At 49.1% G+C, this 19,092-nt stretch overlaps 7 protein-coding genes across 8 annotated transcripts; 4 read left to right on the forward strand and 3 right to left on the reverse strand.

The window, feature by feature from the left end:
- Positions 1-113: 113 nt before the first annotated feature.
- Positions 114-3,894, reverse strand: LOC126329932 (phosphatidylinositol 3-kinase 1-like). Its single transcript, XM_049996239.1, has 3 exons — positions 3,557-3,894; positions 2,458-3,309; positions 114-2,403 (listed from the first exon to the last, which is right to left on the reverse strand). The coding sequence occupies exons 1-3, from the start codon at positions 3,892-3,894 to the stop codon at positions 114-116; spliced, it is 3,480 nt and encodes a 1,159-aa protein (XP_049852196.1).
- Positions 3,895-4,607: 713 nt separating this feature from the next.
- LOC126329933 (uncharacterized) lies at positions 4,608-5,812 on the forward strand. Its single transcript, XM_049996240.1, has 3 exons — positions 4,608-4,703; positions 4,842-4,905; positions 4,998-5,812. The coding sequence occupies exons 1-3, from the start codon at positions 4,608-4,610 to the stop codon at positions 5,600-5,602; spliced, it is 765 nt and encodes a 254-aa protein (XP_049852197.1). The 3' UTR covers positions 5,603-5,812.
- On the forward strand, positions 5,798-6,793 carry LOC126329930 (calmodulin-A-like). The gene is made up of 4 exons (XM_049996237.1): positions 5,798-5,812; positions 5,910-6,027; positions 6,103-6,407; positions 6,470-6,793. The coding sequence occupies exons 1-4, from the start codon at positions 5,810-5,812 to the stop codon at positions 6,494-6,496; spliced, it is 453 nt and encodes a 150-aa protein (XP_049852194.1). The 5' UTR covers positions 5,798-5,809; the 3' UTR covers positions 6,497-6,793.
- Positions 6,794-6,816: 23 nt separating this feature from the next.
- Positions 6,817-8,882, reverse strand: LOC126329927 (FYVE, RhoGEF and PH domain-containing protein 6-like). 2 transcript variants are annotated; one of them, XM_049996233.1, is made up of 2 exons: positions 8,745-8,882; positions 6,817-8,671 (listed from the first exon to the last, which is right to left on the reverse strand). In XM_049996233.1, exons 1-2 carry the CDS (start codon positions 8,822-8,824, stop codon positions 7,207-7,209), a joined length of 1,545 nt encoding a protein of 514 aa, XP_049852190.1. In that variant the 5' UTR covers positions 8,825-8,882; the 3' UTR covers positions 6,817-7,206. The 2 variants fall into 2 exon arrangements, with proteins under 2 accessions (XP_049852190.1, XP_049852189.1); XM_049996232.1 differs by having other exon boundaries at positions 6,881-8,849.
- A 179-nt stretch (positions 8,883-9,061) lies between these two features.
- LOC126329921 (ATPase ASNA1 homolog) lies at positions 9,062-10,364 on the reverse strand. Its single transcript, XM_049996227.1, has 4 exons — positions 10,064-10,364; positions 9,851-9,987; positions 9,388-9,782; positions 9,062-9,321 (listed from the first exon to the last, which is right to left on the reverse strand). The coding sequence occupies exons 1-4, from the start codon at positions 10,343-10,345 to the stop codon at positions 9,101-9,103; spliced, it is 1,035 nt and encodes a 344-aa protein (XP_049852184.1). The 5' UTR covers positions 10,346-10,364; the 3' UTR covers positions 9,062-9,100.
- A 1,037-nt stretch (positions 10,365-11,401) lies between these two features.
- LOC126329926 (GTPase-activating protein skywalker-like) lies at positions 11,402-12,702 on the forward strand. Its single transcript, XM_049996231.1, has 3 exons — positions 11,402-12,048; positions 12,106-12,284; positions 12,357-12,702. Exons 1-3 carry the CDS (start codon positions 11,431-11,433, stop codon positions 12,493-12,495), a joined length of 936 nt encoding a protein of 311 aa, XP_049852188.1. The 5' UTR covers positions 11,402-11,430; the 3' UTR covers positions 12,496-12,702.
- Positions 12,703-16,273: 3,571 nt separating this feature from the next.
- Positions 16,274-19,086, forward strand: LOC126329923 (STAM-binding protein-like). Its single transcript, XM_049996229.1, has 2 exons — positions 16,274-16,362; positions 16,609-19,086. The coding sequence occupies exon 2, from the start codon at positions 17,171-17,173 to the stop codon at positions 18,830-18,832; it is 1,662 nt and encodes a 553-aa protein (XP_049852186.1). The 5' UTR covers positions 16,274-16,362; positions 16,609-17,170; the 3' UTR covers positions 18,833-19,086.
- The last annotated feature ends 6 nt before the right edge of the window (positions 19,087-19,092 follow it).

The following is a 19,092-nucleotide window of genomic DNA, read 5'->3' on the forward strand; positions in this document are numbered from 1 at the left end:
CCTCCCCGACGCGCACCCTCGCCGCCCGCAACCTCTCTGCCAGTACCAGCTCCGCATGAATACACAAAACTGCCACAAATCACCTCACACTTTTATTTTTTTTTTTTCCCCCCTCAGTGCGCCAAAATGTGTATCGCGTTGTTGATCCTCGTCGTCCGCGTGTGCATGCTCTCGTATATCAACTGCGTGAACTTCGCCGCCGCCTGCTCGTCGCTCAGGTCCAGCGAAAACGCGTCCCGCAAATACTGTATGTCCTCCGTCGTCTGCAACTCCGGTATCCCCGTCGACACCATCATCGAAAACATGTTGATGAATATCCCCGAATGCCTCCTCAACAAATTGTACGCCCTCTGACACAACTCCAAAAACCTCGCGAAATTCTTCCCGTCCTTCCCACCCATCACGTACGCAAAGTCCGGCGTGAACACGAACGGCGCCCTCTCTCGCTTCACCCCAAACTTCTTCTTGAAATTCCCCAAAAAGTGACCGTAGTCTATGTGAAACAACTTCCCGTCCTTCGTAATCATAATGTTGTCGTTGTGCCGGTCCCCTATCCCCAACACGTACGTCGCCACGCAGTACCCCGCGCAACTCAAAATGAAGTTCTCCACCGCCGCCCGGTACCCCGCCTCCGTCGGGTTGTACTCCCGAATCCAATTCGCTATCGGGTCCTCTCGAAACGCCGCCGTCGCCCCGCCCGCCGTCCTCGTTATCGACGCTGTCGTCGTCGAATTCAGCACCACCTCTATCATCCCCACCCCGTTCCCCGTCGCAATGCACCGGTACGGATTCATCTTGAAGTCGTACCCCGCCTTCTTCCACAACTGATCCATTATCCGAATCATCTGCAAAATCAACATGTCCTGCCTCAAATCGTCCCCGCTCTTGAAAATCACGTGCTGCTCCTCCCCCTTCACGTCCCCGTTCGTGTACACCAGCCACAGCGGCAACTTCTTCGAATCCATGTACCGGCACTTCTCAATGCAAAACCCCTTCACGATCACCCGCGGATTCAGCGGAATGCACACCCCCTCCGGCGGAAAACTTATCTTCGACAACTCCTCCCTCAACAGCCCCAGCCTCTCGCTGTCCTTCAACGTCTTGATCGCGTTCGAAATCCCCACCAACCTCTGCACCATCTCGCTCTGCCTCGACAACAACACTCGACTCGACTCTATCCCCTGCAAGTACACCTCCAACAACAAACAGTACTTCACGAACGTCTCCCTCACGTGCAACTGACTCTTCAAGTACCAAAAAAAGTGAAACCCTATGAACTGGTTGTCCAACGCCAACCTCAACAACATCCTCGCCAACACCGTGTCGTGGTACGGCTCGTAACTCACCACCTGCACCAACTGCAACATGTAATCGAACAACTCCTCGTTCACCAACTCCATCAACCTGCTCACCCCGTACTCCCTCACCCTCACGTCCCCGTACTTCGCGTCCAACAACGCCAACGCGTCTATCGGCTCCATCCTCGCCCACTCCCCCAGCAACCTGTGCATCTCCCTCACGCACCCACCGTCGTACATCGGCACCGACGCCAAAAACTTCGGCAACGCCCTCGGCATCTTCTTGCAATGCTCCCTGTACTTCCACAACATGTGCTTGTCCTCCATCGACAACTTGCTCAGCGGGTCCGACTCCACCACCCTGTTCAACCGACTCTCCTCCCACGGCCTCATCACCGGCCTCTCCCCCCCCGCCCCCTCCCCCCCCTCGTACGACGACGGAAACACCACCGGCAACTGGTACTCCTCCAACTCCACGTACAACATCATCGGATTCGCCTCCCCGTTCTCCACGCACGCCCCTATCGGATTCGCCCTCCCCCCCAACCACATGTTGTACGTCTTCATCCCCGTCTCCAACTCGTGACTGTAATTGAACAACAACCAATTCACCCACGCCAACGGCACGTCCACCCCCGACGGCTGCGCCCTCTTCGACACCCACAACGTCACGCACACCTTCACCGCCCTCGGCAAGTCCCTCACCCTTATCGAAAACTCCGCCCACTCGTACCACCTCGGATTCGCCGACGCCGGCACCACCCCCGACCTCCACGGCACGTCTATCACCTCCTCCCCGTGGCACAACTCCGCCGTCACGTACAAGTACGCCGGCACCTCGTCCAACGACCCCAGCGCCCTGCTCGACGCCCCGCCTAACGACCCGTACGCCAACACAAACTCGTTCGACGTGTGCGAAATGTTCTCCACCCCTATCACCCGAAACCTAAACTCCCTCTCCACGTCCCACACCGACATGCACCTCAACTCCCCCAACTCCCTCCTCATCACGCTCACCTCCTCGTGGCAGTAATCCGTCTTCGGGTCCTCTATCAACGACAACTGGTGCTCCGTCTCAAACGCCTCCTCCTCGTTCCTCGACGCCCTGTTCCCCATCCCCTGCGCCTCCTCCACCTCTATCAACGCCAAATTAATCGGCCTCTTCTTCACTATGCACTCGCGCACGTAGTCAAAGCAGTGAAACAGCGTGCTCCCGTAAATGTACTCCGCCAACCCACTCGCCTTCAGCAAAAACTCCCCCGCCCCCCTCACCGTCTTCCCCGTGTTTATGTAATACCTCTGCACGCAGCGCTCTATTATCTCGTCCGCCGTGTCCTTCTCGTCCGCCGCTATCGTCTTCCTCATCTGCAACAACTCCAAACTCAAGTTGATCAGCGTCTTCGCCCCGTTCTCCGGCGCTATGAACTCCCCCGTGTGCACCGTCAACCCGCTCCTCGACGCCACCTCCCCCCCCGACGCCCTCGCTCGCTGCGCGTAGTGCTCGTACCGAAACAGCGCCATGCTCTGGCAAAACGACGTCACCTCCCCGTCCTGCTGCAACCACGATATCGGACGACCCAACAACGACCCAATCTCCAAATTGTTCTTCTTTATCCCCCTCACCTCCTTCGACGTCTTGTCCAATACCGCGAACACCGGCACCCGACTCCTTATCAGGCAATTCCTCACGTACGGCAACGACCCCACCTCCCCAGACTCGTCCGTAATGAACTGCGCCCCCGGCACCTTCAAAATGTACTTCTGCAACGTCCCCGCGTTGAACGCCTCCGTGTTCGCCGCCGCCGCCGCCTCGCACTTCACCTTCAATATCGAGTGCTCCCTCAGCACCTTCTCCACCACCACCTCCCTCCCCTGCACCGCAAACCGCACCGCAAACGCCTCCCTCTGCCGGCTCGCCCCACCCTCCGCCCCCAACACGCCGCAAACCTTCAACTCACTCTGTCTCTTGTACTGCAACGAGTCGTACATCGCCTGCCTCGTCCCCTTAAACCTCCCAAACACCCTCTTCCACAACTGACTCCTCCCAACCCCAAAAATCACCATGCCCCCCTCCCCCTCCCCCAACCACCCGCACTCCGCCAAGCTCAACGCCTCCAACTCCGCGCTCCCCCTCTCCCACCCCCCCCCCCTCCGCCTCCTGCAACCCCCACCCCTGCTGTCCCACCTCCCCCATACTCGCCCCCTCCAACACGCCCGTCTCCTCCTGCTCCATCTCGTGGCACGGGCGCGGCACCAACCTGGGCATCCGCTTCTCCTTGAGGCAGCCCCTCACATACCTCGAGCTTATCAAGTAATCCTTCGTCTTCAACACCTCGTCCGCCTCCTCACTCACCAGTCCGTACGTGATCACCTCCGGCTCGAAATGATTCGACAGCTGCAGCAAATTCCTCGACAAAAACTCCACCACCGACTGCTCTATCGAGTACGACAAGACCAACTCCGTCCCGTCCGGCGCCAACAACCCCACGTCAAACTGGCGCGGCAGCAACCCCTTCGCCTTCAACTTCTCCAAACTCTGCGAAAACAACATCGAGTGCGTCACCAAGCCACCAGACGACTTCAGAAACCCCGACATGTTGGCACCCACCGGCACCTCCTCCCTCGAAGCCGCCGCGCCGTACGGCACCCGCGCGCCCCCCCCCCCTCGCCCCCTTCGACGAAACAAACCTCGACAACGACCCCTTCCTCTCCTGACCCTCCTCGAACCGTCGATTCATCACGTCGCTGTCGCTCATCGACGCCGCGTGCGTCGACGCCGAGCGGTGGTGACTCCCCGTCACAGAATCCGATACCGCGGGCAACTTGACCCCTATCGCCTGGACCTGCGCCGACAAACTCCTCCCTCCCCCCGACAAAGGATACAGCGACTTCGACTTGCTCTTCTTCTTGAAAAAAGACGCCAAACCATCTGACTCTTCCTGCTTCTGCCTCCGAGACGCGCTCGCCTCCGGCACTTCTTCGGCCTTCTTCCTCTCCTTGCTCTCGAACGGCATCCTCTCTAACGCTCTATTCGCGTGCCTCGCGCTCTGCAACCAACCAAGTCAGCCCCCCTCGCGCTCGCGATCACCGCCCCCCACCAAGTATGTACATATATATACACATACACACACTGCTCAAAACTCTTTCTCACTCACACCGACACTCAGCCCCGCCAATCTGAATCGCCTCTCTACTTATCTTCAGCCAAAAGCGCCCTCCGCTCTCTGTAGGCCAGGGTAGAAAAAACACGTCTGACCAAAACACTTTTTTTTTTTGTACATGCACTTCTTGAACGGCAACTTTTTCAGAATGTCCATCGATATCGTCATACAAAGAATCAGGGAATGCTGCCAACAATCGGACCCCTCCGCCTCCGAGTGCGCGCAGCTCCTAGCCGACCTAAAGGTGCGCGCGATCGCGAGACGCCCTCTCACCCCCTTTTCTTGCGCTCCCTCAAAGGCAAACGCGTACCATGTACATATATATACACTTGCGCTTTCCTCGCCTAACATAGGTATATCTCTCCCCTCACACCGCAACTAGATTGGACTGACCAGACTCCAAAGCACACTGCACTCAAACACTCAAAAAAACCTGGAACTAGCCAGTACGCGCACACTTCACTCTGACCCGTCAATTTGCTCAATCCCAATCGGCATCGCAGCTCTCACTCACTAACCACCCAACACCTCACAAAAGGAGAAGGATACGAGCTGGCCACGCTCCTGAGTGTCAGGCTGCGTGATGAAAGTGCATTTGAAAAATATATTGCACTTCTTCGGCCGTATTATTTCGACTACCCACTACCCAGTTCCCCAAGGCGCTACCTCATTCTGGGTCTCTACCTTCTGTTCCTGCTAATCAAGTCTCGCATAGGCGACTTCCACATCGCCCTGGAACTGCTCCCCTGCCACTCCGATCCCTTCATAAAATTTTCCTTAGACTTAGAACGCGACATGACAGAAGGACGCTACAACAAAATTTGGCACGCCAGGCAAACCATCCCCGACCCCAGCTACAGCTTCTTCGTAGAAATGCTTACCATCGCAGTGTGCAAGGATATCGCCAAATGCATGGAATGCTCCTACAACAGCATCGGCGTCCAAGAAGCCGTCAACCTCCTACACTTTTCTAGTGCTCAACAACTAGAAAGCTTCATAAGGGAAAACGGCTTCAATTGGGTCATCGAAAATCAGCGCATCAATTTTCACCCCGAAAGAGAAAGCCCTATCTTGACTCTGGATGCGCACCAGCTCATTCATCAAAACCTCGTCTATGCACATGAAATAGAAAGAATTATTTGAAAAACCTACGCACAACTTTGCCGGCCTAACCACAAAGTCCTGTTATCTGCGGCAAGCAATCGCGTCAAGACTCTCGCCCCTTCAGCTGATCTGTAAAAAGCCATCAGCCGAGCCCTCAGCGCACCTTCATCCTACGGAAAATTAAATAAAAAAAAAAAAAAACAAAACCCCAAACTTCAATCATACATACCTCAACCTAGAATAAACATGGTAAGATTCTATCAGTCAAACTCAGCCTTTTTCTTCCCATCATCTTACTATCCCATCAGAATCAGCCTTATCTAATCGAATTTTGGGTCTCAAACAGGTAGACACTTTTTCACCAGAACTCATTGCGGAATACAAGGAAGCTTTTTCGTATTTCGACTCAGATAGCGATGGCTGGATTTCCTCCAAGGAACTGGGGCTGGCCATGCGCTCTCTAGGTAAACATCGCCCTTCTCTTATGCGCACCTTCTATTTTCCTAAACTAACGACTTTGTGAATTTGTTGCACCAAAGGGCACTGCGTCACTGAAAAGGAGCTGAATGACATGGTCAACGAATTTGGAGCAGCCCATGACGAAAAAATCGAATTCACCCATTTTTTGCTTCTCATCAAGCGCCAAATCGAAAACAAAGACTCTCTCGAGGAAACCATTAGAAAATCCGTCAAAATTTTCGACCGTAATGACACAGGACTTATCAATGCATCGCAGTTGAGGCACGCGTTAACGACGCTCGGGGAAAAACTCACTACAGAGGAAGTAGACAGCCTCTTCAAAGAAATTGATATAAACGCCGATGGAATGATTGACCGCGAAGAGGTATGTACACCCTTTCCTTTACGAGAAAACAGATAAACCTCAATTAACCCATCTTTTTTCAGTTCGTTCAAGCTCTGCTTCGTAATTAAACACCATTCTTTTTTTAATGTGATGTACCTCAATTCCACTTTGTATTCAAAACCGTATGCTTATGCGACTATTGAACGAGCCCCTCTCTATTTGTGTGCAAAGAGACCCGACGCAGCATCTATCGGCTTTGACATCCTATTTGATGCATGCGCCTTCCAGTTGAGTTTGAAAAGCGCATGCGCCTGTCAAAAACCACTTGGCGCAGTAACATTCGGATCATGCAAGCCTAAGTGAGAATGTTGTACCCTGTCGTGCCCAAAAAGTTCAAAAAATTTTTTTGGACGTATTGCTACTTCTACGCAGCCTATAAACGGTTGAATTTTGTGTCAAGAAAGAACCACTCTTTTTTCAATATTGTCCGGCACAATTTTCTTATGCTGATACCTACGCAGTTCGTGGTCCGCGCGAACACCCGAATTTCCGGCGCTACCGCGTACTCCCTTCTCCTCCATATAAGAGAATTCCGAGAACTGAATTCGATCTGCTCTTCGTCCACCAAGCAACCTTGGCTGCCGGGCGTTGCTTTAAAACTGAGATGAGGCGGGTACAAAAAGCGCGAAGTTATGCGTTCATGTTCTCCTTCGTGACACAAATTGGTTGAACGACCTCAAAGTGTATGTTCTTGGTACAAGTTTTCTGAAATTTTCGATTCAGCACTAAAAGTGCGTGTATAGCCCGCTGCAATGCTGTTAGGATCAAATACTCTTTTTTAGGGATCGATAGAATATCTCTTATCGATAGGCTTTTCGTGGCAAGTGTTGCATACTCTCTTTACACCTTGTCCAGGCAAATACATTTTTCGGTTGCTGCAGGAAGTGCAAACTACATTGCCACACCGCCTGCAGTGGTGTCTTCTTTCTATGATCGTAAACTTGACGCCGCAGTTGGCGCATGTTAGAGCTTCGTGATCTGGAATCCATACAGGCGCAATTAGGTTAGAGCGCATTGAGTCTTTGTCTTTTATTGTCTCAGCAGAACTTTTTGATTTTGAAATTGCCATCGAGAAGGCGTCCATCCACCTCTTTTTCGTTTCTTCATTTTGAGCCAATACAACGAATGATTTTTTTTCGGATTCTATTCTAAATGCATTCTTGTACACAGATTTATCATCTTTTATATCCCTGGTCAGCATCTTGTTCAGATAGAATTTGCGCGCCCTAGAATACCTCCCCTTGAAAACTTGCTTTGCGTAGACCAGTATGTCGCTGAACAGCCAAAAATAGCGCTTTTGTTGGTCTTTCCTGCATACCTTTAGTAGCTCGCCCTCCTCCAAAAGAACGCGGCCCGCTTCAAAGATTTGAATCTTTTCTCCCTCTAACAGTGCCTGGATCTTCAGCAACTTGTCTCTCTTCTCTTGGAACGCTACCGCCTCGTCTATCAGGTTTGCGACAGTGTTGATTTCAGAAAGAGCGCGGGTCAGGTCCGGGTAGTCCTGGTGATCCTCTGGCGTGTGTTTTATCAGCTCATTGAGCATCAGTCGATACCTAGGGATGCGCTGAACCGGCATGATCAAGTAAGAGCGCAAGTCAAGAATAGGAGGCCCATACCGATTTTCGAAAAACCTCTTCAATATTGTCTTGTTTTCAACATCTTCCAGAATTTTCACCGTTATGTCGTAACTGCTCATGTACGAAACGTATGTCTTCAAAAATGGCACCAGATTCAACAAGAGATCGCCCAGTGTCTGCACTTCGCTCCAATTGTTAATACGTTCTACGAATCCCTGAAGCAGCATGAAGTTCACGTGAACAATATTGTCCAGGTGGACAGAAAAAATTCTGTTTATCAAGCTTTCTGAAATTTGAATCAAGTTTCTTTTCGACGCTTCCAGAATGGGTCTTCGGTAGATCGCATCCATGGTGAGCAGACTCAGGATGTATTTTTGTTCAGTTTGCAGTAGTTCCAAGATCGCCTTGTTCCTTTTGGATAGGGGACTGATCGTAATTTCCCTGAATAATGGAAGCGTCGAAAAAATTTTTGAAGACTCGAATGAGGCATCAATAATTTTCGCCAAAGAGCCTTCGGTTGAAGGTACGGACTCAGACATGATCGACTGAAAGTTAGCTCTTGACAAGCTTAGATAATAGGTAAATACATCTGGATCTAAACTTGTCACTGGCGCATGGGTATTTTGTATGATTTCCGTAGAAGTTAGTGGGTTTTTACAGGCATCGCTAAAAAGAAGGCAAGGTAGTTAACAGACGAGAGCATTCTTTTAGAAACCTTTGGCTAAGAGTGAAAGCATACGGGATGGGAAGAGGTACCGCTTGTGTCGAACTTCCGGCACACGGAGGTACGCTACAATCGTTTATAGTATTTTCTTCCATTAATAACACTCACATTTATGTACTGCTTTTTACTCTGATTCGCAATATCAGTTCGACTGGGTTCAGCCCAATACAAAAAAAAATTTTTTTCATTTCGATCTTCAGAGAGAATTGCAAAAGCATGCGTCTTTCCCGATTTCCTCACAACAGTTCTCGGCTAGCTAGGAATTCGCATGCGCGAAGTCCTCGAATTATTGACGCGTACACGAGCTGTGTTTATAGAAAAATACGCACACATATTCGCGAGGGTGAATGTTTATTTTTAGAGCAAATGTATTATTGCTCTACAACATTGTTCTTTAAATTCCATTCGTCCTCGTAAGGGTGGAGCATGTAATTTCCAAAGTTGATGAGCCCGTACTCTCCATTCACACCTCGAATTTCACCCTTTAGCAGAGGCAATTTGATGACGTGAAAATCTTGGTACAGCGCCTCTATCTGATTTATATACTTGGCCTGCATTTTTGTTCGCGCCTCGCAAAGCTTGCAGCCCGTCTCTGTGCGTTTACAAAAGATTTGTGAGTGCAAAGGGGCGTTGAGAGAGGAGGGGGGTAAAATCGTACCTTTTTCTGAAAACAATACTTGATTAATGATGATGTTGCAAACATCCATTTCGAACTTGATGAGCTCTTGGACGAGGCGCTCGGTTTCATACAAAGATAGAAATTCCGGGATGCAGACACACACAAAAGTTGTAAGGTCTGAATTCTTGAACTGTTTGTGGACTTCTTCTATGATGTGTCTCGTTGATTCTAGCTTTTCTTCCATTTGTTCTGCGTTTTGGTTCCCTCTGAACATGGAGGAGAATTGGTTGAACACGTTGGAGAATTTATGTTTCATGTTTGCCATTTGGGACAGCGCCTTATCCATCGTAGCAGGAAAGCTCAGCAATCTCAAAGTGTGTCCCGTTGGAGCCGTATCGAAGACCACCACGTCGAATTGTAGCTTTTGGACTTGTCTAAACATTTCATGTGTGAGTTATCCGTCGCGTACGTATCGTCTTCTTTCGGCGGACTGCGCGCGTACCTCATGACTTCGGCGAAGCTCATGGCCTCATCTATTCCGGGAAGCGAGAGAATCAGGTCTTTTAGCGTGTTCAGCATGCTGGAGTCTTGCTTCAAGACATCCGGAACCGTATCTTCTTCGAACGTGGGGTCGATTTCCTGTCAAAGTCTGCAGCTTAGAACGGGCGAGTATTTTTTTCCCCGAAAAAAAAAAGCGGGTTAATTTGACACATACCATAGCAAACAAGTTTTCGAAACCTTTGACCAGAGTGGGCTTTCCCGTAAACTGCTGTCCAAAGGCATCACTCAGGTTGTGTGCGGGGTCTGTGGATATGATCAAGACGCTTTCTCGAACTCGGCTGAGCAAAACGGCGATGGTGCTAGAGCAAGTCGTCTTGCCTACTCCACCCTTTCCACCTATGAAGACCCATTTGAGCGATTTTTTGTCCAGAATGTTCTGAATGGTAGATGGCAGGACGTCCAGCTCTTCTGCTACTTCTTGGAGCAGAGCGTCCATTTTGCGCGATAACTTAAAGAAAAATGCAAAAATAAATGACAAATGCGTCGAAAATCAAGGGGGACATACAATAACGTCGCCTGTTTTGTTCGATTTCGCGTCTATCAAAAGCGACACACATACTTTGTAATAATGCAACGACGCGCCGCAAAAACTAGTTTTTTTTTGAGGTTATATTTTAGTCTATTTTCTTCTTTGCGGTGAACAACGCAGTCTTTCACCCACCTATCCAGAATTAGGGCAGACCCCCGGGCAAAAACAAATCACTGTATGCAAGGCTGCACCTTTTTTGGCTCTCGCAAAAAAACCGGCTCTGCGTCGCCTACTCTATTCCATGCATCACGCAAATCCGACGCAAGACTTATCGGCCCTTGAGTACGTGTGTGTACATGTGCATTTTGTCTTTCGTCACGTGCTAACGAGATTCGACAAGCTATGAAGCACAGTCTTCTACTGACCTCACCTATAGAAAGAATCAGGGCGGTCTGTATGCAACCAGCGCGAACCTGCAGAAATGGAACGACTTCGACTTGAGGTCATTGAACTCTCTCAGTGTAAAAAATAAAAAAATAAAAAAGCTCATCAGATACTATGGCGTGCCAGACTCTCTCCGAGGACAGGTCTGGCTGAACATGGCCATTTCTTCCCAGGGTAGCATCGAGAAAAAGACGATAAACGAATCCTACAAAGACCTCATTGAACAAACGTTCAGCAATCGTCAGGTGCCAGAATCGGTTGACTACCCGCCTCTTTTTGGTTCTGTCTCTTTGAAATTCGAATATCACCTTTCTCTGACAGAAGAGATCAAGTCGATGGTGTGCGTTCTACTGATTTGTCTAATGCAGTACTACCACGAGATCCACGCACCGCAAATTCCAGACATCCTATGCATACTCTTGCAATATCAAACTAAGGAAGAAGCCGCGTTTACCTCTCTAAACATTCTGAAAACACCCCAAAAGTATTTTTCGACGCCCAACACGCTCTCCTTTTTCAGTTACTTGATCAAGAGATTCCTTCCGAAACTCTATACCTGTACGTATCGTAAACCCCTCTCCTGTTTCTAAAAGCCACATGTATCGAAAATGCGCCTTGCTCACACGCCCGATGCAGACATGACCAAGACACTTAAAATTCACGCGTACGAATTCGCCGGAACGTGGATCAACCACCTCTTCGTTGATATCATGCCCTACTACGTCGTGATCAGGCTGTTTGACGCGTACCTCCACCAAGGCATCCAAATGCTGTTCAGGTTCGGTCTCGCGTTGTTATACAGGTTCCAGGACCAACTCCTCAAATGCTGCAAGAAAGAGGACTTTCTGAAAACCATCAAGGACCAAATCCAGCAGACCAAGCTCCCTTGTGAAATATTCAAGTTGGCGTGGAAATTCAAGATCAAGTCGAGCATCCTCAATTGGAGCACCATCAAAGCCATGAAAAGGTGCGAGTTCTCGGATTTGTCAAAAATCACCAAGTCACCGCAACTCTCCTATCAACCGAAGCTGAACTTCTCGAGTAAAATCATTGACGATAGCTACTGGAGGCTGATCTACTCCTGGATACCAAACAGGCACAGAATTAAGGACCCGGTGCTTTTATTCGGTGAGAGTGGAAAACCTGAGTTGAGCCTTAAAAAAATGTACAAGGTCACTGAGGATTGGGCGCCAACAGTCCTCCTCGTCAAGTCGGCTCAAGATCGAGTACGTCAAAAAAAGTTTCAACCCCAAAAATAGACGCCACTAACTCTGTTTCTTAAGGTATTCGGATTCTTCATGTCTTGTCTGTGGCGAATGACCAAGCAACACGAACACATCGGCACGGAGGAATGCTTCCTGTTCCAGTTAATTCCGGACAGAGAAAAATACGGCTGGCAACCAAAATCCAATAATATATTCCTAATTGCCCAAGAAGAGCTGTTCTCTATGGGCGCCGGACAGTACGTTTGTTCTATACACATGCGTCGTGTGTGTGCACACGCCGTCAGTATTAATTTTTCTATCCTCGCCAGAGATGGGTTTGGCCTGTGCGTCTGCGCCAACGGCATGGGCAGTAGCGAGGCCTGCGAAACGTTTCAAAACAGGCCTCTCAACGGAGATGGCCCAAGGCTGTTCCGCTGCACCGAACTGGAAGTGTTCGGGTTTGAGTGAAGCGCGTGGCTTCGCGCATATCAGCTCCACTGTGTATGTAAACGGTACATACGCGCGCAATGCGCCTTCTCAAGGAGAACCGCCTCTCCAAGGCAATGCACTGAGAGCGGAAGAAGAGCCGGCGGTTCGCCCAGGGCACTGTCGCTTGGATTCCTTGTTCTCGAGAAACCACCAATAAACATGCCAAAAAATTTTTTTTATTTTTAATTTTTACATCGCGCATTCCTGACGGAAAAAAGACCCCTGCAAGACTTGGTTAACGGTCGAAATTACGTTGCGAGTTTTATGCACCATTAATCTAGCAAAGGATCGAAAAAAATCAACGAAGCACAGACTGCGTCTTCGTGGAAAAATAAGAAGTTAAACCCATATCTTCAAGAACTTGAATGACGATCGAATTTTGCTTAGAGATAGATGAAATCAAAGAATTCGGCTCTCTATCAACGCATGGCTTTCTTTTACCCTCTAATAGCCGCACATGTAGATTAGATGCGCACACTTCTTCCCCATTATTCGTGCGCTTTTTTGTGCGCTCGGAATCATCCGTCCAAACATGAAAAACAGAATCGTCGTTCATTTCAGATTCTTCCACGCTCGACTCGAGCTTCCTGCACTGCCACGATCTCTTTTTTGTCATCCTCCTTTCTGCATCGCTCTGGTAAACCGGTTCCGGCGGTTCGAGTTCATCTCCATAATCGTACGCAACCGTGGAAACTTTGTTCACTGACGAAATGTCATCGGCCAACGCCTCAAGTTTTGTGGATACCTGAGTCGAATCTATGCCCGAATCGCCACCTTGGTAGCCGTAAAAACTCATCTCCCAACGGCTTTCCGAATCGTCTGGCGAAAGCCATGCAGAGCCCTGCAAAAACGAATTGTCGGCGAAAAAATCACTAAAACGGTACTCCTTTCCAACCGACGATTCACCTCCAAAAAAACAGGTAGTCGAGTACTCTTCGAAATAACCACCTGAGTCCGCTTCTATCCATCTGTTGTAGGCGTCAACCGCGTATTTAGTCAGGAGAAAGCCATCGTCAAATGGTTGACTCCATAGATTCGACAACTCCAAATCAAAATCTGATTCAATTTGTGCCATCAATTCCCACGTATTAACCGTGATGCTGCTCCAAGCGTCTGACCCTTTTTCCACAGTTCGCAGCCTTAAATGAAATAACTACCAACTCTGAATGACAAAAATCTGTTACCCGAAAATACTTAATAGAACTGAGATGTTCCAAAAAAAATTCAACTCCACATCGTTTTGACTCATCTCAACCGGAAACTTTTCACTCACATCACTCTCTAAACCAAAAAATAGGATAAATTATCCCTAATAAACACCTGCGAACAGATTCTAGATAATTTATTTAACGGTATTTTTTAAAATCGTTAAGCAGCAAGAGCTGCCAAAAGTTTCCCCGTACAAGAACTCATCTCCAATCGTCAATAATTATCCGGTAAATTATCTCCAAACTGCGCTCTCCCTAATCAACTTTGTCTTCCCCTGAGAATCCGTAAATTTGTACGCTAAACACTCTCCAGAAAGGTTCAAACACCAATTCCGACGACACTCAGTATGCGTTGATGCTTACGCCTCAAAAATTCTGGAAGTTTCACCCGTCTCTTTGCAACACATTGCTCGAAATTATAAGTTATAACCTCCGACAGCGCTCTCAAATTCACGCGAAAAATCAACCTCACCCGACCCGGCACGCGCAATTCATCCTACCCTCGCAAAATAACCCGCTATCCGCGTTACCTCCTCGCAAACGCTGCTACGCGCTCCATCTCACGCAGCCGCTTCTATACCGGGAGAAACTATAAAGCATCCCTAAAATCCTTGATCCAAAAAAAATAACCGTTTAACCGTTATAAAATTTTGAATTTGATAGGCGTCTAAAACGCCTTAACGCACTCTTGATTTGAAGTCTCCATCTTCGGCGCCAGATACCAACTATCAACAGTACCAATGTGATAGCCAAAGCCGCTACCCATCTGCTAGTCGTGAGCGAACGGCACCTGACCTTGATCGAGTGACACAATAGAAAAATCTTGCCCATCAAAGATAATCGATTAACTTCGAAAATCGTATTTTTTGCATAACCGTCACGTTGATCGCTTTTCAATGTGCTGTGCTTCAGCCGCTCTCCTATCTCGCGCTTCGAGGACTCGTCGAGTACGGAAAGATCTAGCAACGCACGCGCGCCCTCAAAATCGCCTAAAGGAGAGAGCACATGAAATAGCGTAAGCTCCACCAACTCTGCATAATCCGCTGGATCCACTTCCAACACTTGAGGGTCACGTGAACTCGCTAATACGTCGGACGAAGCCAAAACCCTATGAGCAATCCCAAAAGCCGCCGTACACATTTTTTTTGCGCATTTCAAATCTTTTTCGTGGATTTTCAGATGAATGAGCACGAGCAAGACCGAAAAATCATAGAGCTGGTACTGATCGCCGTACAGCTGAGCAACAAACGGGAAAACGTCCATCGCGCGTCCCAAGCTGTAGAGACACTGAATCATCACCACAACAATGCGTATGCTGAGTTTTAGAAGACGACGGTTTGCCTCTTCTGTCGAATCCGGCGCCTGCCGAACTTCTTCCATGTCTGGTAGCAAAGAATTTCGATCGCCAATTTTTGGAATCAACAAGTTCGATCCAAACTCAGCCTTCAAACGCAAAAGAAACCTATCGCCATAATATAAAGCTTCGCCATACCGAGATAGCAAAAACAAGTCTTCAATGTGACTTATCTCACGGTCCAATTCCGCGGACCAGCCTTTCATACTCAGTCTCTGTTAAACGCGCTCTCTTCGCAAAAAAACTGCAACACATCAATGTAACGCATGTACATCGCAATTTTTTTTTTTTTTCACAGCCGCCATAATATGAGCGCTTGCAAAAGCGACATACAATTCTAAGATAACCATCTCGCCGAAAAAAGCGCCCCTTACCTCTCGAACAGAGCCATGGCAACCTGGTTAACTAGATTAGTTAGAAGTGCATGCTGCTCTGAAGATTCAAAACACGTAGGATGGATGCACAGACAAAAGCCAAATAACAACTCATTGTACGAAAAACCTAGCCAAAAATATCTCACATAAGAATTCTAACCTGCGCTAGAAATTTGACCGACACGTTCTGCGCCTCGCTCAACCACGCCGGAAAAGGTATTCCTGTGACTCTCTTAAAACGTCAGAAAATACCAAGAAAACTAAACATTGTTTCAGGAAAGCTAATATCTCCACTGCAAGCAAGCCAATATCATGTCGTATTTGTTGGCGGCCTGTGGAGTCACTTCTTCAAGTACACTTACAAGGGCTTGTTAGATAGCTTAATACGCTGCGGCATGACCGGAGAAAGGGTACAAATCGCGCGTGCATACATGCATCTGCGTGCACGATTTCTGACCCTGTATCATGAAGATAACCTCCCTGAATACTTCGAAGCCCGTCGTAGACAACGGGCGCTTTTTGGCCGAGCAGCTATCGCTAATCTGCGAAAAATGTGAAAAAAAACTGGTGCTGTTGGGACACAGCAAAGGTATGCCGCAGTTTTCTATGGTATCCAAAAAAAAAATTAACGCTCGTGTTTGACAGGTGCGCTTGATTTGATGGCTGCTTTGTACGCGAAACCGGAGATTCGAAACCGTGTGCATTGCTTAATTTCCCTTCAATCACCGTTTGGCGGATCCATATTTGCGGTACCTACTGATACGTCGCATTTATTCGCCGCTCTACATGTAGGTTGTGTTCGCTAACAATTAGGTTGTTAGGACTACATCTACCATCATATTGCTTGTCGTGCAAGCCAATCTATTCGTCCCGTATTTGAAAGGCATTTGTCAGGCGTCGAGTGTCTAAGGTACGAAAGCAGAATAAATTGGTTTTCGGATCATCCTCTTGGAGATTTCGTTCCTGTGCTGTGCCTCGCGTCAAAGTGCGCCCGAGATAAAAAGGGGAGCATCTCAGAACAAATAAGCGCACAGATTTTTGAAGAGTGCGGATTGGAAAGTGACGGAATGGTCATTCTGGAAGATGCCATTCTTCCACATTGCCCATATGTATTTGTAGATGACATGTCTCACCTGTCATTCGTGTTTGGCTTCAGACTGCCTCCTCGCCTGAAGCCTTCACTGGTGACAGAAGCTGTAGTATACACGGGCATAGCAAGAGTATCCGGTCATCAATAATTCGCTGCGAGTTCGCAGGCAAAAAGTCAAAGGATGATCGACTTGTGTAGCGGTCGAGAAGGAGAGATGTCCACAGCGCGTGGCCATCGTTCCGCGGCTTGGACACCCCCTTCTTCCTCTTCACGCGCCCTCGAGGGCGTGGATGCGGGGGCCGAGCGCAGCGGTTTTTTTTTTTGGAGAGGAATCCGATGGAGCCCGTTGCATCGCGCTACCGGAGAGAGAAAGGTGCGTGATGAGGCAGAGAGATGGCTGTGGATGCCGCTCGCCTCACACAAATGTATGGTTAAAATAAAATAGAATGTTTGGCGTTTGTTAATTTTTTTGGGCTCTTGCGATGAGCAGAGTATACGCAGATGGTTGCACACGTGGAAGATAGAGAGTGCGCCGACAGTATACATCGGTTAGAAATGCTTCGAAGTTAGCTGTAGTTTGTGTGAGAATACTTTGACATCTTAAGTTCAGATAAAGTGAGACATCAGGATGAAAGTGACAATGAAGAAAGGGAAGCAGCGGGTCGATTCGTCAGGGGAAGCGTGCTTGGAAGCCGCTGCGAAGGACACGCGGAAACACGGGGTTGAGGCGCTGTCTTGGTTAGACAAGTACAATGACGAGGTGGGATTGAATGAATTAATTCACGCGGAAGACGAGGCAGAGACGGCCTGTTCGGAAGAGGTGAACTTGTTGCAAGCGAGATACGCGAAGTTACGCTTAGAAGAAGAGCTGTCGAGGCAGACTCAAGAAGTCGAAAGGGGGCCGGTGAAATTGGATGGCCGCTCGCGTGACGAAGACGACGCGAGGAGGGAAGCAACGGTGGTGCAGAAACGAGACTCGCGCGCAGAAAACGGTGGGCCACTTATCGACACTTCCGCGCGAAACAAAACTGACGCTTCCGCTGTACCTAATTGTTCACGTCAAAAAAATAAGTCAACGGCTACTTCCAATACACAAAGCTGTGCAAAGAGCTCGACCGTTTTTGTACCGATTGACGAGGAGCTGCGCCGTGCCGACGATGAATTTGGACTGAGCTGCCTCGTTGCTTTCATGACGAGGGGGGGAGAAGCGCCACGCTCTGCCGAGTCGTATCGATCGTTTTCCGCTCGGGCGCTGAAGCGCTCTTCCGTCGAGGGGGTTCAGTCGGCCGAGGGGGCCCCGATGGGAAGGTCGTTACCTGACAGTCCCGTGTGCAAGCCCGCGGTCTCGGAGGTCCATTCGTCAGGGGTCGAGCGTTCGAAGTGGAGTGGGAGATTGGCTTCTTACTCTGAACGCGACACGAAGCGAAGTGGTGGTTGTGAAAAAGTCAAGTCTCTACCTGCGGAAGAAGCGAATGCGGCGCCGAGTCAAAAGTTCGCATCCATCACCCACGACAAGCAGGGTCATCTCATGGCGTCTCCGCATCGACCGATGCCTCCGTCCAAAGCGGTACGAGCTCCGGTCGAAACCTCGCAACCGCCAGATACAAAGAGTGCGGTGGTTCTGCTGAGCCGAGCACCCCTGCACCCTCAGCTGCTCGATTCCCCGGCTCCCAGGTTGCTGTCCTCGCCGAGCAACCGCGTGGGGCCGCTCGCGTTTAACGGATTCACCGACCACAATTTTCTGAAAAACGGAACAACCTCATCTTTCTTGACCATCAATTTGAACAAGCATGCCATCTTCAGTTTTATGGACTTGGCCGTCTCAAACACATCCAGAAACATAGAAACGTGCGGACTGCTCGCCGGCGCGTTCGTTGAGAGTCAGCATCAATACCAAATAACACACATCATCCTCCCCAAACAAATGGGAACGAGCGACACGTGTACCACGATAGACGAATTCGAAGTGTTCAACTATCAGACGAAACACCAGCTCCTCACCATGGGATGGATTCACACGCACCCCACCCAGCCGTGCTTCCTCTCCAGTGTGGACATGCACACTCAGTATTCCTATCAGATGCTGTTCGCGGGCGCGTTGGCGATTGTTGTGGCGCCGACCAGCGACCCGCCCTTCGCCGCGTTCCATCTGTCGGATCAGGGACTGAAGGTCATGCAGTCTTGCAACCAAGGCGGATTTCACTATCACGGAGAAGGCAACCTGTACCAACTGTGTTCACACCTCTCGCTCGTCGAAGACAAAACGTGCATAATAAAGGACTTGCGCTGAAACAATCCGAGCGGCAAATGCTCGGTCATGATATAGTGTGTATATACAGCAGCGACAATGTAGTATTGTGCAATAACATAGTGTATACAACAAAATGATAATAATATGGTACACGCCTTAATAATGCAGCCTATACGACTGTGCGACAAATAGTGATAAGTATGAAATAATAAGTAGCAACAGATACGATAACGTTGTATATGGCAACTTTGTACGTAATAATAAATAATAACGTAGTTAGTGTATACAACAACAGCAAA

This window comes from Schistocerca gregaria, unplaced genomic scaffold (genome assembly GCF_023897955.1).
Source record: "Schistocerca gregaria isolate iqSchGreg1 unplaced genomic scaffold, iqSchGreg1.2 ptg001227l, whole genome shotgun sequence".
NCBI classification, from domain to species: domain Eukaryota; kingdom Metazoa; phylum Arthropoda; class Insecta; order Orthoptera; family Acrididae; genus Schistocerca; species Schistocerca gregaria.

Bases quoted from the DNA above. Each gene is read 5' to 3' on its own strand.
- LOC126329932 (XM_049996239.1), bottom strand. From the start codon at position 3,894: ATGTCGGGGTTTCTGAAGTCGTCTGGTGGCTTGGTGACGCACTCGATG. The intron at 3,310-3,556 runs GTTGGTGCCGCG...GGTGTTTGGGAG, and splicing joins AAGGAGAAGCGGATGCCCAG to GTTTAAGGGGACGAGGCAGG. The intron at 2,404-2,457 runs GCCGATTAATTT...GATGGGGAACAG, and splicing joins GAGTGCATAGTGAAGAAGAG to GGCGTCGAGGAACGAGGAGG.
- LOC126329933 (XM_049996240.1), top strand. From the start codon at position 4,608: ATGTCCATCGATATCGTCATACAAAGAATCAGGGAATGCTGCCAACAA. The intron at 4,704-4,841 runs GTGCGCGCGATC...CACCGCAACTAG, and splicing joins AGCTCCTAGCCGACCTAAAG to ATTGGACTGACCAGACTCCA. The intron at 4,906-4,997 runs GTACGCGCACAC...ACCTCACAAAAG, and splicing joins AAAAAACCTGGAACTAGCCA to GAGAAGGATACGAGCTGGCC.
- LOC126329930 (XM_049996237.1), top strand. The intron at 6,028-6,102 runs GTAAACATCGCC...GTTGCACCAAAG, and splicing joins GCTGGCCATGCGCTCTCTAG to GGCACTGCGTCACTGAAAAG. The intron at 6,408-6,469 runs GTATGTACACCC...ATCTTTTTTCAG, and splicing joins GAATGATTGACCGCGAAGAG to TTCGTTCAAGCTCTGCTTCG.
- LOC126329927 (XM_049996233.1), bottom strand. From the start codon at position 8,824: ATGGAAGAAAATACTATAAACGATTGTAGCGTACCTCCGTGTGCCGGA. The intron at 8,672-8,744 runs GTATGCTTTCAC...CCTTCTTTTTAG, and splicing joins GCGGTACCTCTTCCCATCCC to CGATGCCTGTAAAAACCCAC.
- LOC126329921 (XM_049996227.1), bottom strand. From the start codon at position 10,345: ATGGACGCTCTGCTCCAAGAAGTAGCAGAAGAGCTGGACGTCCTGCCA. The intron at 9,988-10,063 runs GTATGTGTCAAA...AGACTTTGACAG, and splicing joins TCGAAAACTTGTTTGCTATG to GAAATCGACCCCACGTTCGA. The intron at 9,783-9,850 runs GTACGCGCGCAG...TGAAATGTTTAG, and splicing joins AGCTTCGCCGAAGTCATGAG to ACAAGTCCAAAAGCTACAAT.
- LOC126329926 (XM_049996231.1), top strand. From the start codon at position 11,431: ATGCGCCTTGCTCACACGCCCGATGCAGACATGACCAAGACACTTAAA. The intron at 12,049-12,105 runs GTACGTCAAAAA...CTGTTTCTTAAG, and splicing joins TCAAGTCGGCTCAAGATCGA to GTATTCGGATTCTTCATGTC. The intron at 12,285-12,356 runs GTACGTTTGTTC...TATCCTCGCCAG, and splicing joins TTCTCTATGGGCGCCGGACA to AGATGGGTTTGGCCTGTGCG.
- LOC126329923 (XM_049996229.1), top strand. From the start codon at position 17,171: ATGAAAGTGACAATGAAGAAAGGGAAGCAGCGGGTCGATTCGTCAGGG.